Source organism: Serinus canaria, chromosome 2 (assembly GCF_022539315.1).
Source record: "Serinus canaria isolate serCan28SL12 chromosome 2, serCan2020, whole genome shotgun sequence".
Classification (NCBI taxonomy): domain Eukaryota; kingdom Metazoa; phylum Chordata; class Aves; order Passeriformes; family Fringillidae; genus Serinus; species Serinus canaria.
This window is the reverse complement of record NC_066315.1, coordinates 128,463,411-128,484,338: the sequence shown is the minus strand read 5'-3', so window position 1 is coordinate 128,484,338 and position 20,928 is coordinate 128,463,411. Positions and strand designations below refer to the sequence as shown.

Below are 20,928 nucleotides of genomic sequence, written 5' to 3'. Positions count from 1 at the left end.
CTATCGTTTCCCTGCCATGCACCACCATGAAAAAATCTGTATGGAAAGCTGCTGGTACAGATATCCTATGAGGGGGCAGAGACCCTGTGCAGATGCCTAGGGATGGGGTTAGGGAAGGCAAAGCAAAGCCACCTGCAGCTGAACTTGGCAAGGGATATGGAGGGGACCAGAATCCATGTGACAAAGGACATGGAGAAGGCTGAGGTACTTGCTCCATGTCTTTGCCTTGGTGTCTACTGGGGAGACTCCCCCTTTGGGCATGCAGGCCCCTGACGCCTGTGGGAAATGTGAAAGCAATGAGGATCAACCCTTGGATGAGAAGTCTCAAGGTAAGAAATGCTTAAAGAAATGCACCATACACAGTCTTATGGGGTGCACCCATAAGTGGTGAAGGAGCTGGCTCAGAAACTCAGAGCTTGCTGGGCTGCATCAGGCAGGGTGTTGACAGCAAGGAGGAGGGAGGTGATGTTGCACCTCCACCCTGAGCTAATGAGACACATCTGAGTGGCATGTCCAGTGCTGAGCTCCACTAAAAGAGGGCATGGATGTACTAGAAGGTATCCAACAAGAGGCCAGGGCATAATAGGATTGAAGACTGAAATAAGCAGGAGATGATGAGAGCTGGGATTGTTTTGGCTGGGGAAGAAAAGGCAGAGGGGCTCTTGTCAAGGTATATAAACAGCTCAGGGGGCAATAAAGGCCGCAGGGCCAGACTCTTCTCTGGTGGTGCCTAGTGAAAGGACAAAAGGCAGTGTGTGCCAGCTGAAATACAGGAAATCCTTGAATGTAAGAAATGGGCTCAGTGATCTTCTCCATGTTGTTATTATGGCTTTTTCTGAAACTGTATGAATGAGTGGGGGTTTTTGCCTCTAATCATTGGGGATCCTTGATCTCTGTGGCTTTCCAAAGATCATGGAAACTGGCCTTGAAATTACATCAGCCAGCTCTCTCAGCACATTGGATACAGGCTTCCATGGATTTGTATGGGCTGAGTTTTTACAAGCAGTTCTTGATTTAATTCTCACCCACCAAACAAGCAGGGTGACAAAATGATCTATTTAGCTGACAGCAGTGAAAAGGTATTTGTGCAATGAGGCATCCATCTTCCCAGAGCAAGAATTGAGTAAAATCTTTCCTTTTGAAATGTAGATTTTGTCCTGTACATTTATCAAAGCAGCAGGTTGATGCTGACAGCTGTACAGTATTCTTCAGGAAAAGGTTTGATCAATTATGCTTGTATTATTGTAGCTATACAGATAACCTAACATAGTTAAGCTGATAGTGTTCCTTTGGGGGGGTGTTTATTTCACACCTGATGCAGCTTTTAAAATTTAGCTAGGACAGTCTCCAAAACCACAAACTAGTGGTTTTTGTAATTTCTCTGTGCTGAAGCAAAAATGTTTGTATGAAGGGTTGCATGAATGTAACTATTGGCTTAAGTTCTCACTCTACATTCTAGTTTTCTGTCTATATAAATCCTTGTCTGTCTCTGATACAGTGCCTTCATCTGTGTTAAATGTCAGAGAGAACCATAGTTACTACTCTGTTTCCTCATCAAGTAATTTAGTATTTGCTTTCCTTGTTTCATTGACTTCTGGTGCATGTTTATAGCCACAAAATATTGTGACTGTTATTGAGGGATATTTGCAAGGAAGGTTTGGGCTTTTTGGAACATGTAGGAATGACTCATCAAAAAAACATGTTGATGCTGCTGTGGCATTGTTGTTCCCACGGTGTGGTCATGATCTATCAGTCTTAGAGTAAATGAGACTGAACTGAGACTTAACAGGATACCTTTGGCAGCCAGCTTTTTCTTGATGAAAATACTGTTCTGGAGTTACTGCTGTATAACTAATATTTCAGAAGTCTTGACTTGTTTATAAGTTCTGTGGGCAGACTGATAGCTCAACACTCAAATACCTTAACAAGGCAAATAACTATTGCAATTTCATGAGTAAGCTAGGGAAAAGGAATAATAACAATAAGAAAAACTCCAACAAATAGATAAGAGTAACAAAACTAGGCTAGTGTCCAGGAGCAGGGTTCAGATCTCAGCTTGCAGACATGGGCTGTGCCATATGTCTATACTTTTTCTTCTATAGATTTCAAATTGTTGTGTTGAAGCAAGGTGACTTGGGCAGTATAATAAAAAAATACCCTTTTGCACAAAAATAAATCTATCAGAGTGCTAAAAGAATTGTAGATTCCCTGAAATGAGGCTGTACAGAGAATCAGCAGCAGAGAGAGGTGGAAAAGAGAAGGGAGGCCTCAGGCTTTTGGGATATGTGGTTATCGGCCAAGAGCTGTCAATTTTTGCAAGGTAAACAAAGGAGATGAGATCTTGATCGAGAAAGGGGGAACTGACATGGGCAGAAGTACCCCCTTGCCTACTCCTAGCCATGGATTTCAATTCTAGCTCTTCTGTCTCTGGTGTGAGACTGAGGAATGATTGATGGGCCACAGCCAGTGGTCTGAGATACTGTAAGGCCAAGTGCTGGATCCTTCACTTGGATCACAACAACCCCATGCAGTGCTGCAGGCTTGGGGAAGAGCAGCTGGGAAGTGGCCTGTCAGAAAAGGACCTGGGGGTGCAGGTTGACATGTTTGCATGGTTACAGGCTCTTTGGGAGGGTTAGACATGGCAGAAGAGGTAGGGGGGTTGGCACTCTATGTAATGGAAGGGCTGGAATGTGTGGAGGTCACAGGTGGCAATGGCACAATTGAGAGACTCTGGATAAGAATCAAGGGGCAAACAAACAATGTGGATGTCATTGGGGAGTCTACTATAGAGCTGTTAGGCAGGACAATGGCATCAACAAATTATTCTTTGAAGAACTGAGGGACACTTTGAAATCACCTACTCTTGTCCTTATGGGGAAGTTTAACCTGACAGAAATTAACTGGGAGCATCACACAGCTGGTACAGCCTGGATCAGAAAATTCCTAAAAGCTGTGGACAACAATTTTATGGAACAGGTACTAAGGGAGCTGACTCAGAAAGGTGCCCTCCTGGATCTGCTGCTTGTCATCAGAGTGCATCAGTGAGCAATGTGGTGACTGATGTCATCTTGGCCACAGCAACTACAAAGTGATTGAGATGACAGGAGGAAAAGTGCAGGAAAACCTCAGCTCTGGACATGAGGTGAGCAGACTTCAGGCTGCTCAGGGAGCTAGTAAGAAAAGTCCCCTGGGAAATGTTTCAGTAGTGCCGGGGTCTGTCAGTGCTGGTCACTTTCAAACATCACCTCCTAAGGGCACAGGAGCAGCAATTCCCCAGTGTCAGAAGTCAAGCAGAAGGCTGGTTTGGTGAACAGGGATCTTCTTTTGGGTCTAAGACAAAAAAGGAAAGTGTGTGCCATGGGGAAGCAAAGTCAGGTGACCTGGAAGAATACAGAGATGCAGCTTGCCACTGTAGAGAGAAAATTCATGCAGCTAAAGATCAGTTGGATTTGAAGCTGGCCAGAAATGTGGGAGACTGAAGTTTTTTCAAATACATTACTGGCAAAAGGCAGCATAGAAATAACATCAGGCTGTTACAGGATGTGGATGGGCACCTCACAAACAGGGACATGGACAAGGCAGAGGTGTTTAATGCATTCTTTGCCTCTGTCTTCAACAGATGATGGACTAAGAGGTTCTCAGTGCCCTGAGCTGGAGAACCATGGCTGTGAAAATTATCGAATCCCAGCTGACCCTGAACTTGTGCAGGATCTACTCCTCCAGCTGGATCCCTAAAAATCTAGAGGGCGTGATGAGATTCATCCAAGAATTCTCAAAGAACTAGCTGATGTCATCGCAAAATCTCTCTTGACTTTTGAACTGGGAATCTGGAGAGGTCCCAGCTGACTGAAAGCTGGTGAACATCGTCCGGATTTTCAAGAAGGGCAAGAAGGGGAACCCTGGAAAATGCAGACCTGTCTATCCCATTTTAGTGCTGGTAAAATCATGGAAAATATTATTCTGGGAAGTATTGAAAAACACCTTGAGGTCAATGCAGTCATTGGTTGCAGCCAGCACAGCTTCATGAGGAGAAAGTTCTGCTTGTCAAACCTGACTTCCTTCTGTAACAGGGTAACCCTCCTCACTGATCTAGGAAAGCCTTTACTTCTATAGAAAGCAAAGCTTTCTATACTGTCTCTCTCAGGATCCTTCTGGACAAAATGCCCAGCCCTGAGCTGGATAAACACATCATGTGATGGGCGAGCAGCTGGCTTAGGGCTCAGGCACAAAGGGTTATGGTGAATGAGGTGACACCAGGCTGGGGACCTGTCACTCATGGGGTTCTGCAGGGCCCCATCCTCAGCCCAGTTCTCTTCAAGAACTTTATTAACAACTTGGACACAGTGCTTAAAGAAATCCTAAGCTTATCGAAGACAGCAAACTGGGAGGAGCTGTTGACTCCCTTGAGGTCAGGGAGGCCCTGCAGAGAGAACTCAGCTAGAGAGATGGGCAATCACCAACAGTATGGAATTTAACAAGGACAAGTGCCAGATTCTGTGTGCGGGGTGGGGCAACCCAATGTAAGGATAGCCTGGGGAATGAGAGACTGCAGAGCAGTGCCACAGAAAGGGACCTGAGGGTCCTGGTCAGTGGAAAGTTGAATATGAGTCAGCAGTGCCCTGGCAGCCAGGAGGGCCCACCCTGTCTTGGGGGGGGCACAGAATCACCAGCCAGGTTAGGGAGGGAATTGTCCTGCTCTGCTCTGAGCTGGGGTGACCTCACCTTGAGTGCTGGGGGCAGTTTTGGGTACCACAACATAAAGAAGACATTAAACTATTACCAAGTGTCCAAAGGAGGGCCACAAGGATGGTGGAGGGTCTGGGGTTTTGGTTTGGTTTGGTTGGTTGTTCTGTGCAATTTTTTTACTGATGAAAATTTATGGGAAAAGTTGCTGGCAGGATGAGGAATGCTCATGGGACCTGGTGCGTATTCCACTACTGAATCAAAACCACAACAATGTGGCAGGTGACCTGCAGCAGCTCACATCAAAAGGTCTAGAAAAATGAGCAGCATAATCATTACAGTCTTTGCACAAAGACCTATTCGTAGCCAACTTGACCCATTCAATTTTTAGCTACCATCCCCTTTACAGTATTCTCCTTTCACAATGCACCGTGGAATTTATTCCTGACGTACCAAACCCACTTTGCCGTGTGGAGTCTGGTTGCCAAAAAACCCTAATCAGGCATCTCTGAAGGGCAGAGGGTTTTTTTAGGGAAAAATTCTAATTTGTCTCTCTTCTCTTGCTAGCTGAAGTTTCAGTTGTTTTTAACAAATTATCTATGGTAGAATTTCAACTTCAGCAAGTCAGCTAAAGGCAGAAGGTCAGTTAGGCCAAGTTGGCCCAAATTCAGGGGACCACCTTTTCTCTGTAGTCAGTGGAGTAGGAGATGAGCTTCCAGACAGCAGGATGCATCTTGCTGGTGGATTTCAGTGGAAGATATGCCTGCATGTCTACTGCAGGCATCCTGAACTATGACATGGATTAAATTTCTTGCAATGAGCGGATGCAATATGTTCAGTTGACAGAAGAGTGTTTAAATGACAGTGAGTTTGGGGCTTTTTTGCACTCCTTTTGAGTCACAACTAGCAGATTTTCTTCATGACAAGGCCTAGAATAGACATTTTGCAGAGCTGAGGTGGCTGGCTGGCTGCAATGTCCATCTTGCACATGTCAGTGTTTCACTTGAAGTTTGCAGGAATTGTTGACCCCACTTCATCAGGTGCTGTAAGGACACACAGCTGAGAGATGGCCCTTGGTGCCCAAAACTTGGGACCTGTTAAACTGCTGTCAGTGACCCTATTGTGACATCTCTGCCTTGGTGGGCTGCATTGCTTTTTCTCTTGCCTTTTAAAATGGCAAAGCTACTAGAGGATAAGCACCTGGTTATTGTGTTTAATTATTATAATACATACTTGGAGGCAAAACCTATGCTTACTCTTCAATAATGTTACACTTGGGAAAAGAAAAAGAAGAAGAAAAAAGAAGAAGATGTGGATTTATTTGAAGGCAGACATGGCTTCTCTTTGTGCTGTTTTGCAAGACATGCTCAGCACTGTGAGAAAGTGCCAGTTGCTCCCCATCAGCAAAATGGCTGTGGGTGCCCTGCACTGGGTGTTTTAAAGAAAAGTGTCTGTTTACAGCATTGCTAGGTATGTGTGCTGTGGGGTTTGGTTACTTTTGGGACAGTGTGGATTTTTTTGGGGAGTTGTTTTGGAATATGTATTAAGAAAACTCCATGCAAGTATTGAGTGATGTTAACAGGAGGTGTGCTGGCCCTGAGGGTAAGCTTCAGTATCATCTGCCAGAGAAGGGAATTGCAGGGTGCTCCTGCAGTGGGACCTGCTACCCTTGGACACAGTGGGACCCTGAGGTGGGCCTGGCTGGAAGGTGTGGAAAGCTGCTCTGTAGGGAATAGGGCTTGTCCGCGTGATGCCATGGAGGCTGTGCTTGGGGGAAGCCTGTCTTCAGCTGGCACACAATCACAGAAATAATTAGGTTGGAAAAAACCTCTGGGATCATCGAGTCCAACCTCCAAACGAACATCACTATGTCAACTAGACTGTGGCACTAGGTGCCATATCCAGTCTTTCCTTAAACACCTCCAGGGATGGTGACTGCACCCCCTCCCTGGGCAGTCCATTCCAATGTCTAATCACCTTTTCTGTGAAGAAATTCTCTGTAATGTCCAACCCCAACCTCCCCTGGTGCAGCCTAGGACTCTGTCCTCTTGTCCTGCCCCTTGTTACCCGGGAGAAGAGGATGACCCCTACCTGGTTATAACCTCCTTTCAGGCGGTTGTAAAGAGCTGTGAGGCCATTCCTGAGCCTCCTCTCCACCTCGCCCTCGTGCAGTGGGATGTATGACAGCCTGCGGCTGCCGGCGGCCAGCCCCCGGCATGGTGCGGGGTGTCGGTGCGGTACCGGCCCGGCAGGGTGGCGGGGATCCCGTCAGGCCGGTGCCGCGGGGGCTGACAGCTGCGGCGGGCGGGGCGGGGCCGTGTTTACATCCCGGGCCGCCGCACGCTGCCGCCGCTCCGCGCGCTCCCATTGGCGGCTCCGCCGGCGGCCCCGCCCCGGGGCGGGCGGGCTGAGCCCCGCTGGGCGCGCGGGGCCGCCGGCGGAGCCGCCGCTGTGTCGGCGGGGCCCGGGGCCCGATGGAGCGGACCGGACCGGACCGGACCGGAGCGGAGCGGAGCGGAGCGGGGTGATGGTGCCGAGGGTGCCCCCCGCCAGCGGGGCAGGGCGGCGGAGCGGTGCCGGGGCAGCGGGCGGTGGCAGCGATGGCAGCGCTCCTCCCGGCGCTGCCTGCCGCTTTGCCGGCGGAGCCGGAGCAGCCGGGCCGGGACGCGGGGTATCCCGGGGGGCGCGGGGGTCGGCGCGGCCCCGCCGCACAGAGGCGGCGCTGGGGTGAGCGGGGCGCGGGCGGCGGACGGGCGGGGAAGCCGCCGGCCGCCCTCGCACATGCGCAGCGCGGGCCGGGCCGCGCTATATAGCGGGTTGGCGCCGGCGCCAGCTGAGCAGCGCGGCCCGGGCGGCAGCGGCGGAGGTGCGCGGGGGTCCCGCCGGTGAGCACGGGGGCTGGCTGGGTGATGATGATGATAATAATAATAGTAATAATGATGATGTTAATGATGGCATCAGTTATGCTGCTAGGGATGATAATGGGACCGGTGGCTGTGCTGAGGATGGTGGTGATGATAGTAGTGGTGGTGGCGGTACCGGCAGACACGGTGCCCGTGGTGGTGGTGGTGGTGGTGGTGGTGGTGGGTGTGTGTGTGTGTGTGTGTGTGAAGGGGGCACTGGCAGCGGAGGCCGGGAGCGGGGACCAGGAGTCGTGACCGGGAGCGGTGAGGCGGGCTGCTCGCCCGCCCGGGCAGCGTTTTGGAGGGAGAGTGGCTGAGGAGAGCCTGGGGGGAGATGTCCCCGGGGGCGGCCCCATCCGCAGGGACAGAAAAGTAGCGATGGCCCGGACGGGCATCTCCGGAGGGAGCAGTGCGGTGGGCCAGGGTGCCGGCAGGATCCCGCCATCGGCTGCCCCCCACCCCACCGCGGAGAGCCCCGCGGGAGGCGGGCTGCCCGGTTTTGGAGGGAGCCCGGCGCGCTGGGGGCGGGGATGCCGGCCGAGCAGCTTGGCGGGCTGACCCCGGCCGCCCGCCTGCGCCGCACCCCGGCGGGACCCGGCTCCCCGCCCTGGCCCTTGGAGCGGGGTGCCTGAGGGGACATCCCCTCCCAGCCCTGGTCCCTGCACTGGAGGGTCCCGCTGAGGGGTGTCCCGGCGGGGGGTGGGTGTCCCCGCGTGTGAGGCGCCGTCCCGGCAGCCCCTTCCTTCCCCCTCAGGTTTTGGAGGGAGCCGCGCTCTCAGCCAGGCGGGAGCGCGGAGGGGGGGGGGGGCGGGGCGGTGGACCTGCCCCTCCCGCGTCCCCTCAGCACCCTCGGGAGCGGGTGGGTGTCGGATCGGCCCTTCGGGAGGGGAAGGCGGGCGCCGGCGGTGCCCCCAGCCCAGCCTGACCCCGGCACAGGCCGCCGCCGCCTCCCCGCTCGCTGGAAATTGGCGCGGAACCGGCGCGGCGGGAGCGCGGGCGGCGGCGCCCGGCCCATCGCGGCCCCGCCATCCCGGCAGGTGTGGGGGGCATCGCCCCTGAGGCAGCGGCAGCGTCAAAACCTGTGTCTGTGTGGGTGCCTGGAATGGAGAATGTGGAGGGACTAGAGGGGTCACAGCCCCCGGGACACCCCACATCCTCTTGTGTGGGAAATGTCCCTTTACAACTTCCCTGCCCCCACCCCCAGGCAGCCTGAACTAAACTGCTGGCATACCTGGGCACCCTGCAGCAGGACATGGAGCTGCATGTGCTTATATACCACAGTCATGCTCTGCTTAGGCATTCCTCAGGCCAGTGGAATACTTGTGCCCTTCTGTTTGAGCTGTGTGAATCATGTTGCTCTTTGTGATGATTTCATGACACGAAGTGGGGAACTTGGCTCTAATTTTGTGAGGACGCACTAACTGAGCTTATCCTATTACTTTGATCCAGGTAGAGATCTTGTAGCCCAGAGAAGATGTCAAGGCGCAGGTAAGCTGTTAGCATTGTACTAAGAGTATCTGTACTAGTCTAACAACTGCTCCTCTCCTAACATCTAATGTCTTTTTGCTCTTTGCTCTTTACAGTAGTCGTTTGCAAGCCAAACAGCAGCAGCCACTGTCCTGTCCAGAAGAGGCTCCGCAAGAACTGCAAGCACTAGATTATCTCCAGACCAGAAAAAGGAGAACAGCAGAGGTAAGCAATTTGAGCTACTTGGGAAGTTGGGTGATACTAAAAGCTCTCCAGTGCATTTGGATGGGGCAGTCTTTACTTTGCCAAGTTACAAAGTGGGGCAGGGGTAGCAAGAGTTTTTCTGAGCTGTAGGAGGGTGTGCTGGTCACTGTCAGTGTATTGATGTGCATCTCTCTTTTCAGCAGGAGATTAAGAAAAGAGAAGATGGAAAAATTGCAAAAAAACATCAATACGAAATTAAGGTAATTCAGTTGTGAATACCATTTCAAGCAAGGTGAGGGAGTCTGTCTGGTTTGTGTTGGTGGGTGTGAAATAATGCATTCCACACCAGAAAGTACTGAATAGGGGAAGTTTGTATTTTTAGGTATTAGAAACTATGAGAGCTTAGCACCTTTTTATCTGTTTTACACATGACTTGGTTGCAGATAAAAGATCCTTTAATGTAAAAGCCACTGCAGAGTAAGATTAGGTGAAAAAAAGAGAATGACCCCTGATATTTCAGAACAATTCCATATACAGAGCAGGTAAGGCCTAGAGGCAAGTCTAAACAAGATCACTGCACTTGTTTTAACTTTAGGTGTGGTTTCATGGCCATTTAGTTAAGGTTCATAACCATCTTTAGTTTTATTTAACATTTCTTTTGATTATTTAAGTCAGTTTAGGAATGTGTTTTCAGTAACACAGTAAGCTCTTAAAACTGACAGGTCTTATGGTTTTCTATTGTAAAGGAGACTAGTAAAATATTACAACTTTCTCTTGCAAACAATATTGTTTGTAATTATTCTGTTTGTAAAGTAAATGAGACTAACAGCTATGGTGAAGCAAAACTCTTCTGATTGTGAAGTTGTCTTTGTAAATCTTGAGTAGGAAAAAATGCTGCATAAGTACATCAGCTGAACCTGGAGCAAAATTTAAGTGTTAAGTGTTTCAACTTTGCTGAAAGGGGGAAATCCAATTTCCCTGTCTCTTCTTCCTTGATATCTGGCCATGCGCTCCATCCCCAGCTTTGCTCCGTTCCTTGAGCAAAGCGGTAGGCAGGTTCATCTTGCTAATTTGGCATTAGAAAATAAGTTAAAGTTCTGCCAGGTTAGTGAATTAACCCAGCAGAGGGTCTGGCAAGCATTGGAGTGGAACTTGGGCAGTGAGGATCACAGGAGAGAAGGAGGAGTAGGACCTCCCCTTTCTCTTGGTTGTGTGCATTAAGGTCAGTTCTGCTGCAGTATGTACCTTTACTTTTGGGTTACTTCAGTCTGGCTATAAACAGGTTTGGATATACTGAGGAATCCCGTGTAGCTTATCTTGCAAGTCAGCTGTATAGGAAAAGCTTCTGTGTTCAGGGACAGGTGTTGCCGTTTTTTGTGAATGGGATTCCCTCTCAGCTCCACAGGGAATAATTGAAGTTCTGTGACACCATTTTGAAGGCTGTCAGCCATTACAGCATTGCATGTGCTCCAGAGATTTGATACCTCCTTACTCATATTGGTTATGTACAACCAAATAAGCATTAGTGAAACAAGTTACAGATTACTAAAGTAATCTGGAATTCCTTCTCTGAGGCTTTCTGTGGGAATACCTTTGCAGTCTTCTCATTTTGAGTGATTGCATCCCATATTTGGCGTTGGCAAGCTGAGAGAGAGTTCACAGCTGCTGCTTGCTCAGTGGGTATCTAGCTCTGGAGCTGAGATGGGTGGCTCCTCTCTGGAGCACTAAACTGGAAGATAACAAGTTGCTGAATTTCCACTCAGAGACAGTAAAACCTCCACCCCCTCCTTTCTTTTCCCTCTGAAAAGATAAGTAGATTGGACTAGCAACCTAATGTCCTGTGTTTTAGTAGCAATTAATAGCTTTGCCTTTTGTACTGTAACTGAGCTTTTCAAGCAATGAATAGGCTACTGGTGGGTTCATAAACTAAAGATGGTCATCGTTCTAAAACTGAGTTCCCATATGCATCCAATTTATTTATATATGTTCCATCTTGACTATGGAAGGTTTAGTTGGCATTTCATTTTCTTCTTTCTTGGTTTCAGTGCTTGAATCAATGCTGAGATTTAGAAAGACTAATGTACATTACATATATTGTTGCTGTTTCTCTAATCTGCTCCTTGCCTTTCTTGCTCTCATAGTAAACTCAGCATTTAAAAGATACCTTGTTTATTTTGCAGAGTTGTTGGCCCCCCACGATAACAGGAGGCATCTCACCTTGTATAATTATTGAAACACCTCACAAAGAATCAGTAACCACTGACTTCTCAAGATTCAAAAAATACAGATTCAGGAACCTCTTCATAAATCCATCACCTTTGCCAGAACTCAAGTAAGTTTAACAGATGCAGTAATTGTTGATGTCTGACGTATTCTAATAAAATCTGTTGTATGTACTTATATAATACATACATCTACTTGTCTCCTCATCTCATAAAAGATTTGATGTACAAGCAAGGGATAGAAATTCTTGGGTTTGGTTGTTTGAATATTTTTTCCCTGATCTTATAAACACACCAGACATATAGCTTTCACATTTCAGAGCTGTCCTTTTATAACTTAACACTGGACACTCTAAGGGTTAAGAGGCACATAAACTATTATGTGCCTCTTAAAATAAACTACTTTCAGTGCTATTGAAACTGTGGCCAAGAAATATTTAACAAAATTTTCTTAAAGAACTTAAAATGTTCAAATATCACTGTGCAGGTAGCTTGCTAATGCAATGCAATGTGCTTGGTGCAGTCACAGTTCTAGACAATTGCCCTTCTGCAGAGAGATAGCTTAGATTAGGCTGTGTTAGAGAAGTCCCCGGTTGCTGTTTGTATCAGCCTGGGGTTTAATGAAAGAGGTGGTAAATTTACTGCAACGTGTTAAGGAAAACTTCTGCCAAGATAAATGAGAAGAGAAGCAGAACAGGTAGCATTACTTTTGGTGAACCTTTCTATAGATATACCTTGGTGGTTTTTTTGTGCTGGCCCAAACTGGATCAGAACTTCAAGATGCTGCCAGGTGATGCTTTACCTCAAAGACCTGTTCAGATACAGAGTTCCATGCAAGGTGCTTAATCCTGTTGTTGACAGGCTTCTGGTAGAGCTGAACTCCATCATTTCTGATTAGCTGAATGAGAGGATAATTTACTTCTCCTGCCTTCTTCATCCTTCCCTAAGTCCTGTAAGAAGATCATAATTCATTTCTCAATGCCTGACTGCTTAAATGGAGAGACTTGTGTATTAAAGAAGCAAATATCTCCCCAGCTTCTAGCTTAGGAGGGGCAACAGAGTGAAACTAACTTTGGTTAAAATTTGTAGACAATACCACTGATCAGCTCTGTCTCTCTGCTTCTGCTTGGGGAAAGGTAAATACATAACTCCAAAAATTTCAGTAGGAAATGATAATTGCATTGGTTAACATGCTTTTCCTCTTGGTACCTGCAGGATGAGAAGTGCATCTAAGAAAAAGCCCATATGGATTACTAGTGACAGTTACAAATAAAGCCATATTGATGATATAGACATCAACTTCCCAAACAGATTGGAGTACTAATAAATTATAAGTTAGCAATAAAAAAGAACACAATTTTCCTCTAAATAGCTTGTTTCTGAGCCTTGAAGTAAGCTAGGAAATAAAGGGGTGGATGAGTGACTTTTAAACTCTATCTCCAGTTTTTTTCAAGCTAAGCTGGACAACTTATGTATTTCCTTTGTGTTTCCTGAGGAGGAGTATATTTTTCTGTTTTAGGGGGAGGATTTGGTTTTATCTTGCTCTCTGAACAGCCACTAAACTAGGCAAAATAGGGAACTCTAGTTGCATGTGCAGCCTTGAGAGGCACATATTCAATTTTACTGCCTGTTCTGTAGAACTGGATTTGTTGGTCATCTTGCCAAGCTGCTGTTGTGGTGATGTAAAATGTTCCAAATATTCCTGCAGTTTTCCAATTACCATAAGGATCTTATAGTATGGAATTTTTCTTTTTGTTTTTGAATGTCTGTAATTGATAAATAATGTGTTGTTTATTGTTTTTTTTTTTTTTTGTGTGAATTGTGTATATACTTAATAATGCTTTGTGTTACTTTATTCCATAGCTGGGGAAATTCCAAAGATGTCTGGCTCAACATCCTGACAAAGGAAAACAGATATGCTCACTGCAAACACTTCACATCGCTACATTCTAGTTTGCAACCTCACATGAGATCAATACTGCTAGACTGGCTCTTAGAGGTGTGTATCTTTAGTTACTTTATCATGTGTTATGCCTGTGAAGCAGGCAGGTAAAAGCATAGTTTTTTCATAAAGATCTCATAGTAACCAGAACAAGTGACTGCTTTTGATGCTTTTGGTGATCTACATCCAGGCCTTCCCAGGCAGGAGGCACTGAACTTCCCCCCAAGGCAGTAGGCAGCAGTGTTTAACTTTTGCTTGTGGCATCCTACAGTCTGCAAGGGAGAGAAATCTGGTTTTGAGACACTTGTATCGAAATTATGGATCTCTAACTTACAGGGTAGACTGTATCTAAGCCATGAGAAAACTGCATCTGTTGAGGATTTATGACCCTGACCATGTCAAGAGCTCTTGAGTGTCAGTCCATTATGCTAATTTCTGATTTCTTGGCACATTTTAAATTTTATCATAGGAAGAGAGCAGACTATATCAGTGTCTGACAGGGAAAGGTTCTTGATACAGACAGCTTCTTATGTGAAAAGGTTACAAATAAGTCATATTAGCAAGGAATTTCAAGAAAAATTAAAGTTTTTTTTTAATACACTCTGAGTAAAAAACTATTCCAATTGTGTGCTTCACTAGTTCCTCTAATGTGGAATTTACATGTCACCATTAAATTAATTTGTTGCCTTTTTTAAAAAAAATTTTTGAATTAGGAAATCATCCAACTTCCAAACAAAAATATCAACAAGGGCATTGCTTTTGTCCAGCTCAGTGTTTCTATATGCCACAGTGGATTTAAATCCCAGCAACTTTGAGACCTCTTCAGTAGTTCCTAACAGACTTCTGTAACATTATAACAGATACTGCTTAACATGACCAAGTGTTATAATGTTGAGAAATACGCTTCTAGAAACTCTGCCGTTTATTTATGGGCGGGCCTGGTCTGTACAGTTTTAGTTCTGAATCTTCTTTGGAGCAGTTGTTAATAGTATCAGAGTAACACATCAATTATCAGGCAAATATATCAGGTTTAAAAGAGTGGGGCTGTGCTATTTCTGCCAATCAGTTGCATTTTTGGTGGTCAGGAAGGGCTTTAATTTGCAAATGAGCTTCCAGCCTTATCTTGGGAAATAGCTTTTAGTAGCGAGGTTTTATTCAGACTTTGTATTCAAGTAAAATAATGAAGTGGCTGGGCTCTATTTCTTGGATGTTCTTTTCTGTTCTTGTTCTTTACTGCATTGAGATTATAAGTAATTAATGGATATCTAACTGCTTTCTACTTGTGAAAGGAGTATGGAGTTGCAGATGATATGTGGTAGCCCCTCCCAATTCAATTAGAGATTAGATGAAATGTAGGGCTCTCCCTAAGATCTCCAGGTCTGGGCACTCTCCTTTCTTTTTTTGTTGAACTGGCATTTGAAACACTTTGATGCAATGTGGGTATTAAAAGTTCTCCCTGCCAGGGAAACCAGCAATGGGATGGAGCAGATGGCAGCTCCTGCAGTTTTGTTCCTGCTTAGTGAGGCTGTCGGTGTGCCTGAGGGGCTGCAGGCAGTGCTCCTGGCCTGCCAGCACAGCCCACTCCAGCAGGAGCTTCCAGGCTTTTTTGCTGTAGAGCCCAAGATTTTGATTTTTTTTAGTGGCTCTGCCCTGGGAGAGACCTACTGGGAATTCAGTGAGGATTTGACTTCAGCTTAAGGCTTGAGAGTATTCTTAATCAAGGTAATTAGTGTGTGTATGTGTAGGTGTTGCTGTTCTGTTGGGTTTTTTTTCCTCAACAGGCTTTCTTCTTACAGTGGAAAAATGGTTGCTATTTCATTTGGAAAAAGCATTTCTTGAAAGTCTGTTAGTACATCATAGGTAATTCACATTGAGGTGGGAGCATGGGAAATACCTTTTCCAATCCTATGCTAACCACTGCATCATACCATACCTTGGTATGTGAAGCTTTGTGTGTGCAAAAGATGAACCTGCATTTTGCTGTTAAAGCTTGAATACTCCAGTGTGTGTATACAGAGTTTTATAACAGAAAACTTTTGGGTTTTTTCCCCTGTTGTAGGTGTGTGAGGTGTATGCACTCCACCGGGAAACCTTCTACCTAGCTCAAGACTTCTTTGATAGATTCATGTTGACACAAAAGAACATTAACAAGAGCATGCTTCAGCTCATAGGAATTACCTCATTATTTATTGCCTCCAAACTTGAGGTAAGAAGCTCTATTACAGGGAGGAGGATATTGAATTTGGGGTAACTAAAAAGACAGTTATAACAATTATTTCATGCCTGAATCTTTTGAACAACACTGAAGGTAAGAAGGGGAAATTTTTTCCTCTTCCTTCAGTCTCTTGGAGAGTAGTTTTTGTCCTCCCTTTCTCCAGCAGCAGGGAAGGAGACCACATAAACTTAAAAGGCATGCAAATGTGCTAGAAGTAGTTTTGTTTTGTCTTGTCTTTTTCCAAATATACAGTAGTTGGCAGACAATCTCAGGAATGGGTGTGGGACTTGAACAAAACCAAGCCTAAGTCTCAAACTGCCTGTACATCAGGCTGATACCCTTACAATATCCTCCATTTAGTGGAGTGTGAGTCCTGAGTGCAGCAACAGTGATACCTTACATTGTGTGCTACATCCATGGGCCAAGAGCACATACTTTTGGATAATGCATAGTGGGTTAGACTGACAGGAAAACTTGGGTTTAAGTTATCTTGGAACCTCCAGATCTTACTGTGGCTTCCAAAGCAAGGTTGTACACTGAGAGCAGTCATTCCTATCCTAGGGAATCGCATGGGGCCATGGTGGTCACAGAGCCAGCTGGTAGGGAAGCAGTTTTGCTGGCAAGCTCTCTTCTACTTACACACCAAACTATGCTTGGCCCCAGATGGCATGACTGGCTTTGGCAAATTTCCTTGACCATCTCTGCACCATGGATTTTGACAGTTGCAGTGGCTGGTTGTGGAATTTTCTCTCATTTTTTTTTAGCTTTTCTCTTTGTGTTTTTATTTTTTTAAATTTAGGCAATTACATCAGCACTGACAGTGCAGGTAACCTTTACCAGCAGCCATCTGTAGGAGAATTGGGTTGATGTATGTTTTTACAGCATTGGAATGGCTGAGTAGAAAGATCTATAAATGAAAGGGTGTTCTGATTGCTTGGTCAGCATTTATTTCCCCAGAAGCTCAAAGGGTTGCAGTAAGTCCATTGCATTGTACAACAGATACTAAAACCCAAGTAGGTTATGTGTCATCTCCTTATCCTGTAAGTTTCATGTCAGTTCATGTAATGAAAAAAACACTGTTGTAGCATAAGAAATGTTAACAAGTCAATATGGACAGAAAAGTATTTCCCAGTATCTTCTCAGGCTTTCTTAGAACTGTAAGTTACACTCATCTTCATTTTCCCTCCCTTTAAAGGAAATCTACGCTCCTAAAATACAGGAATTTGCTTATGTCACTGATGGTGCTTGCAGTGAAGAAGATATCATAAGAATGGAACTTATTATGTTAAAGGTAATAATTTGCTGTGTTTGTAAGTGCTGAGTGAAAGACCCTCCAGCTGAGCCTTCTGTTTTAATGTCACTTATTTGCTTAGGAAAAGGAACCTGTCCCTGTTTCTGCACATAGTGGAACCTTTGTTAATGTGTGTGGACCTCTGACACCCTAGCTGGGATGCAATCCCTGACTGGTAGAAAAGGGCAGGTTTCTCATGTTTGTGTGAATGTAAAAGCTTTTAACAGTGCAGCCAGCCACAGGCAGGCTGGAAGGCTGTCACTGTAATGTAGTGCACTTGCCAACATCCCCTCCTGTCTAGGAACAGGGGCATCTGGGGAGACAGGCAAAAACTTCACACCGCTTGGTGCTCCTCGGGTTGGAAAGGATCTTTCTTTACCAGCTTTACAGGATGCTGTACATTTATTCTTCCTTAATAGATATGAGCTGCATGGTCACAGAGCTAGCCCAAAAGCTTAAGGAAATAAGATTAATTTTCCAGCTTCTGAATGGAGAAGACATCAGAAATCCAACTACATAGGTGAAAGGATACAGATTTGTGCTTGATCCTAATACAGCCTTTTCAAAAAGCAGTGAGAATGCAACTTAAAAAGAATAGTTGTATTTAAAATTGTAAATAATTTTTAGTGTCTTTTAAGGATATGTGCAATAATCTCAGGATAGGTATAGGAAGAAATCAGAGCAAGAGCACAAAACTATCCTTGAGTGATTTAAGGCACTTAACTGTTTGTTAAATGTTTTCAGGCTTTAAAATGGGAACTCTGTCCAGTGACAATTGTCTCTTGGCTGAACCTCTATCTTCAAGTGGATGCTCTGAAGGATGTTCCAAAAGTACTGCTACCTCAGTATTCTCAGGAAAAATTCATTCAAATAGCCCAGGTAGGTAGTAAAATGTTGGAAAATGGTTCTTGGGGCACTGAATGTTACATCCTGAAAGCCACTTTATCCTAAGTGTTCCCTTGTTTCCCCCTCACCTGTTACTTTGTTAAGGAACACACAAGTTTGAATCCACCAAAGAAATTCAGTTTTGAGGACAATTACCCCTGTGTTTCTCATCTCCCTGTTTTCACGTACTTTAAGACTTTTCTGTGAGCTGGAAAAATAAAAAAATCCATTTTATTTCTTTAATAACTCCAGCATTCTGTAAACAGTAGTGACAGCTCTGAGAGGAAGATGGATAATTTCAGACTCTAGGCTGTTTTTACCTGCGTTGTCCTTAACAGTGTTTCTGTGTAATTGCCAGGAAGGCAGCCTGGGGAGTGTTTTGACTATTTTGGAAGAGCTGTGGTTCTGTTGGTATGGGCATGTGTTGTGCCCAGCCTCAGAGAGGCTTACTGCAGCCATGTAGCTCAGTGGTGTAAATACTGCACTAGGTAGTATTTAAATTTAAGACAATACCTTCCTGGAGCTCAGCCCTGTTGTGGGCCACAGGCTCTAGGAGGCCTGCTGTGTGCATAGCCCTCTCTGAGAAAGGATCATGCTAAAGGATCAGCTTGCTAAAATTTGTTACTCTTCGTGTCCTCAGCTTTTAGACCTGTGTATTCTGGATGTGAATTCTTTGGACTTCCAGTACAGAACACTAGCTGCTGCAGCGCTCTGCCACTATACCTCAGTCGAAATAGTTAAGAAAGCTTCAGGTAAGATGCCTCTGCAAAGCCTGGCCTTGTTGGGTAGGGAATTCCGGAAGCTGTCACAGACCCAAATTTGCTTAAGATGGTATTGGTTTTCCAAGCTGCAAAGACCAAAACCTACATGGACACTAATATTTGTTCTGTGTCCTTATTTTCCTTCTAATTTCACTTCCTACCACTATTTCAGATGTTACAGGGACTCAGAAGGAAACACCAGCAGTGCAGCTTTTGCTAAGGAATTGAAACATTTATTCATGCTTTTGGGCTAATGTTTGCTCTATGACTTCCTATGGTGTTTGGGGAATCATTAGCTATATATTTGGCCACTTTTTCTCCTGAAATGTAGTTTTCAAGTAGTCGTGCATGTCTGTCAGCAACACCCAGTGTGTTTTTACAGCATGACCCACAATCTTGTGTTCAAGCCACAGATCACTTCAGCCTCCCCTGGAAGGCAACGACAACCCTTGTGACCTCCATTCACCCTCCAGCCACCACCCTTTTAAGTAACAAGCATGAGGAAATGTTGGCTGTTTCTGAATTTTTATCTGCAGTATTATTTGTGTTTTTTAACTCATGGCCATATGGGAACACTGTGCAACTCCCTCATGATTTCAAAATATATTCTGGTGTTCTACCCTTCAGGATTAGATTGGGACAGCATTTCAGAGTGTGTACAATGGATGGTTCCTTTTGTGAATGTGGCAAAAAAGGTCCCTGTGAAGCTGAAGAACTTCAAGAAGGTTGCAGCAGAAGATCGACACAATATCCAGACCCACACAAATTATCTGGACATGCTGGTAAGTGGTGGATGTGCAATTTGGGCAGCTCAGAGTTCATTACACATCCCTTGTCCTGAGGCAGCTTTGAGTGGCCAAAGCACCTCCCTGCTCACACCTGGCTTGGCTCACCTCAGTTGAGTGAGTGCCAACCACCAGTGATGCTATAAACAGCATGTGCTTTACCCTAACACTCCCAGCACACACTTGCATTACCAGTACTGTAGAGCTGTTGGTAACTTTGTTATGCAATGTCACTTTGGTTTTCTCAGTATCCTGACTCTAGAGCGCTTGAATTGTGTGAGTGGTGTGAGGAAGCACTGCTGTCTCCTCCTGCCACAAAAAAGGAGAGCTTGTGACAGGTATTAACTGCTGTCTTCTTTCCCCATTATGCAGGAAGAAGTTAATAGTGCAGTAGTGTCTACTGCCCCAGGGCAGTTATCACCTGTGTCAACAGGAGGAATAATAACCCCTCCCAAAAGCACAGAGAAGAAATGAAATACAGTCATGAACAGATTCAGAAACAGGACTTGGTGCTTCAGAACAAGACCACACTAAAGGTGACTCATGCTCTTTACTGCTATTAAAGATTTGGGCAGCAAGACACAGCAGATGGAAACTGAGACCAGCATCCTCCTACAGACTTGACAAAAAGAGTTCAGCTGAGCATTGCACCCTGCTGTCACAAGAGCCTGGACCACTTTGGTCCATTCTGACATGACTTAATGGTGAGAACTGAATTCCTAACTTATAACTTTCAAGAACATTTTTAAATAGGGCTGGGTGGCAAGATTTGTCCACTCAGCTTACATGGCAGACTTGCTTTAATTTGGGTTAGATGAGCAGGAGAACATTGACAGCTTGTATGTATTACCTCTTCTTGACCCTTTTTCTTTTCCTGGGAAGGTCGGAGCTCACTCATGTCAGTCAGTGCCCCCAGCTCAGGTGCAGTATTACAGAGGCCTGTGGGTGAGCAGTTCACATCTCTGAAACCACTCTGTGCGTACAGGACAGTGCAGCCAGCCTTGTATCAAATCCCAGCTCCACAGGAGGCTGATGTATTTAAGGCCCTTACAGTTTTAGTGTATCACTGACCTCAGGTAAGAGTACCAGCAAAGAACGTGCTGCTGCAGTAACCCTAACTGGAAGAAGTACAGTCCCCAGCTGCCCACTTGCAACAAGAAAGAAAAGCATGAGAACTGGAGAAGGTATGGAACAAAGGGAGCCACAGGTACTCTACAACCACTCACGTTATAGGAACAGTATTTTAAACTGTGGAGCTGTATGTCAGCAGTGTTTATAAACAGCATTAACTACTGTGTTTGCCTTGAAATATTCACTACCTCTGAGTCACTTCTGTGATGAAGGGCAGTACTGGGAAAGAAGGGTATCATTCCTCTTCCCTCTTTCATGATGCTCCAATCTGTGCTGCAGACCCAGGGACAAGTGTTACATTACACTGAGCAGCCCACGATGCTGCACTAGAGCATCAAGTGCCACCCACATCCACATTACACTCACAACAACTTTGCAAACTTGAATTCATATCTTCTCAAACAAGCCATTGTGGAACTAGCTGCAGTTGCTTCCAGCC

The 20,928-nt window shown here is 45.7% G+C and overlaps 1 protein-coding gene across 6 annotated transcripts; it reads left to right on the top strand.

The window, feature by feature from the left end:
• Positions 1–7,123: 7,123 nt before the first annotated feature.
• CCNE2 (cyclin E2) lies at positions 7,124–20,855 on the top strand. Of its 6 annotated transcripts, none has more exons than XM_050971220.1 (12): positions 7,124–7,207; positions 9,036–9,074; positions 9,170–9,278; positions 9,458–9,517; positions 11,438–11,589; positions 13,343–13,478; positions 15,481–15,627; positions 16,832–16,927; positions 17,672–17,806; positions 18,453–18,564; positions 19,201–19,355; positions 19,731–20,855. In XM_050971220.1, exons 2-12 carry the CDS (start codon positions 9,061–9,063, stop codon positions 19,830–19,832), a joined length of 1,218 nt encoding a protein of 405 aa, XP_050827177.1. In that variant the 5' UTR covers positions 7,124–7,207; positions 9,036–9,060; the 3' UTR covers positions 19,833–20,855. The 6 variants fall into 6 exon arrangements, with proteins under 6 accessions (XP_050827177.1, XP_050827178.1, XP_050827175.1 ...); XM_050971221.1 differs by lacking the exon at positions 7,124–7,207 and adding an exon at positions 7,264–7,354; XM_050971218.1 differs by lacking the exon at positions 7,124–7,207 and adding an exon at positions 7,287–7,410.
• Positions 20,856–20,928: the final 73 nt, after the last annotated feature.

Excerpts from the sequence above, each read along its gene's own strand:
- CCNE2 (XM_050971220.1), top strand. Across the intron at positions 9,518-11,437 it reads AACATCAATACGAAATTAAG|AGTTGTTGGCCCCCCACGAT; the intron begins GTAATTCAGTTG and ends TTTATTTTGCAG. Across the intron at positions 15,628-16,831 it reads TTATTGCCTCCAAACTTGAG|GAAATCTACGCTCCTAAAAT; the intron begins GTAAGAAGCTCT and ends CTCCCTTTAAAG.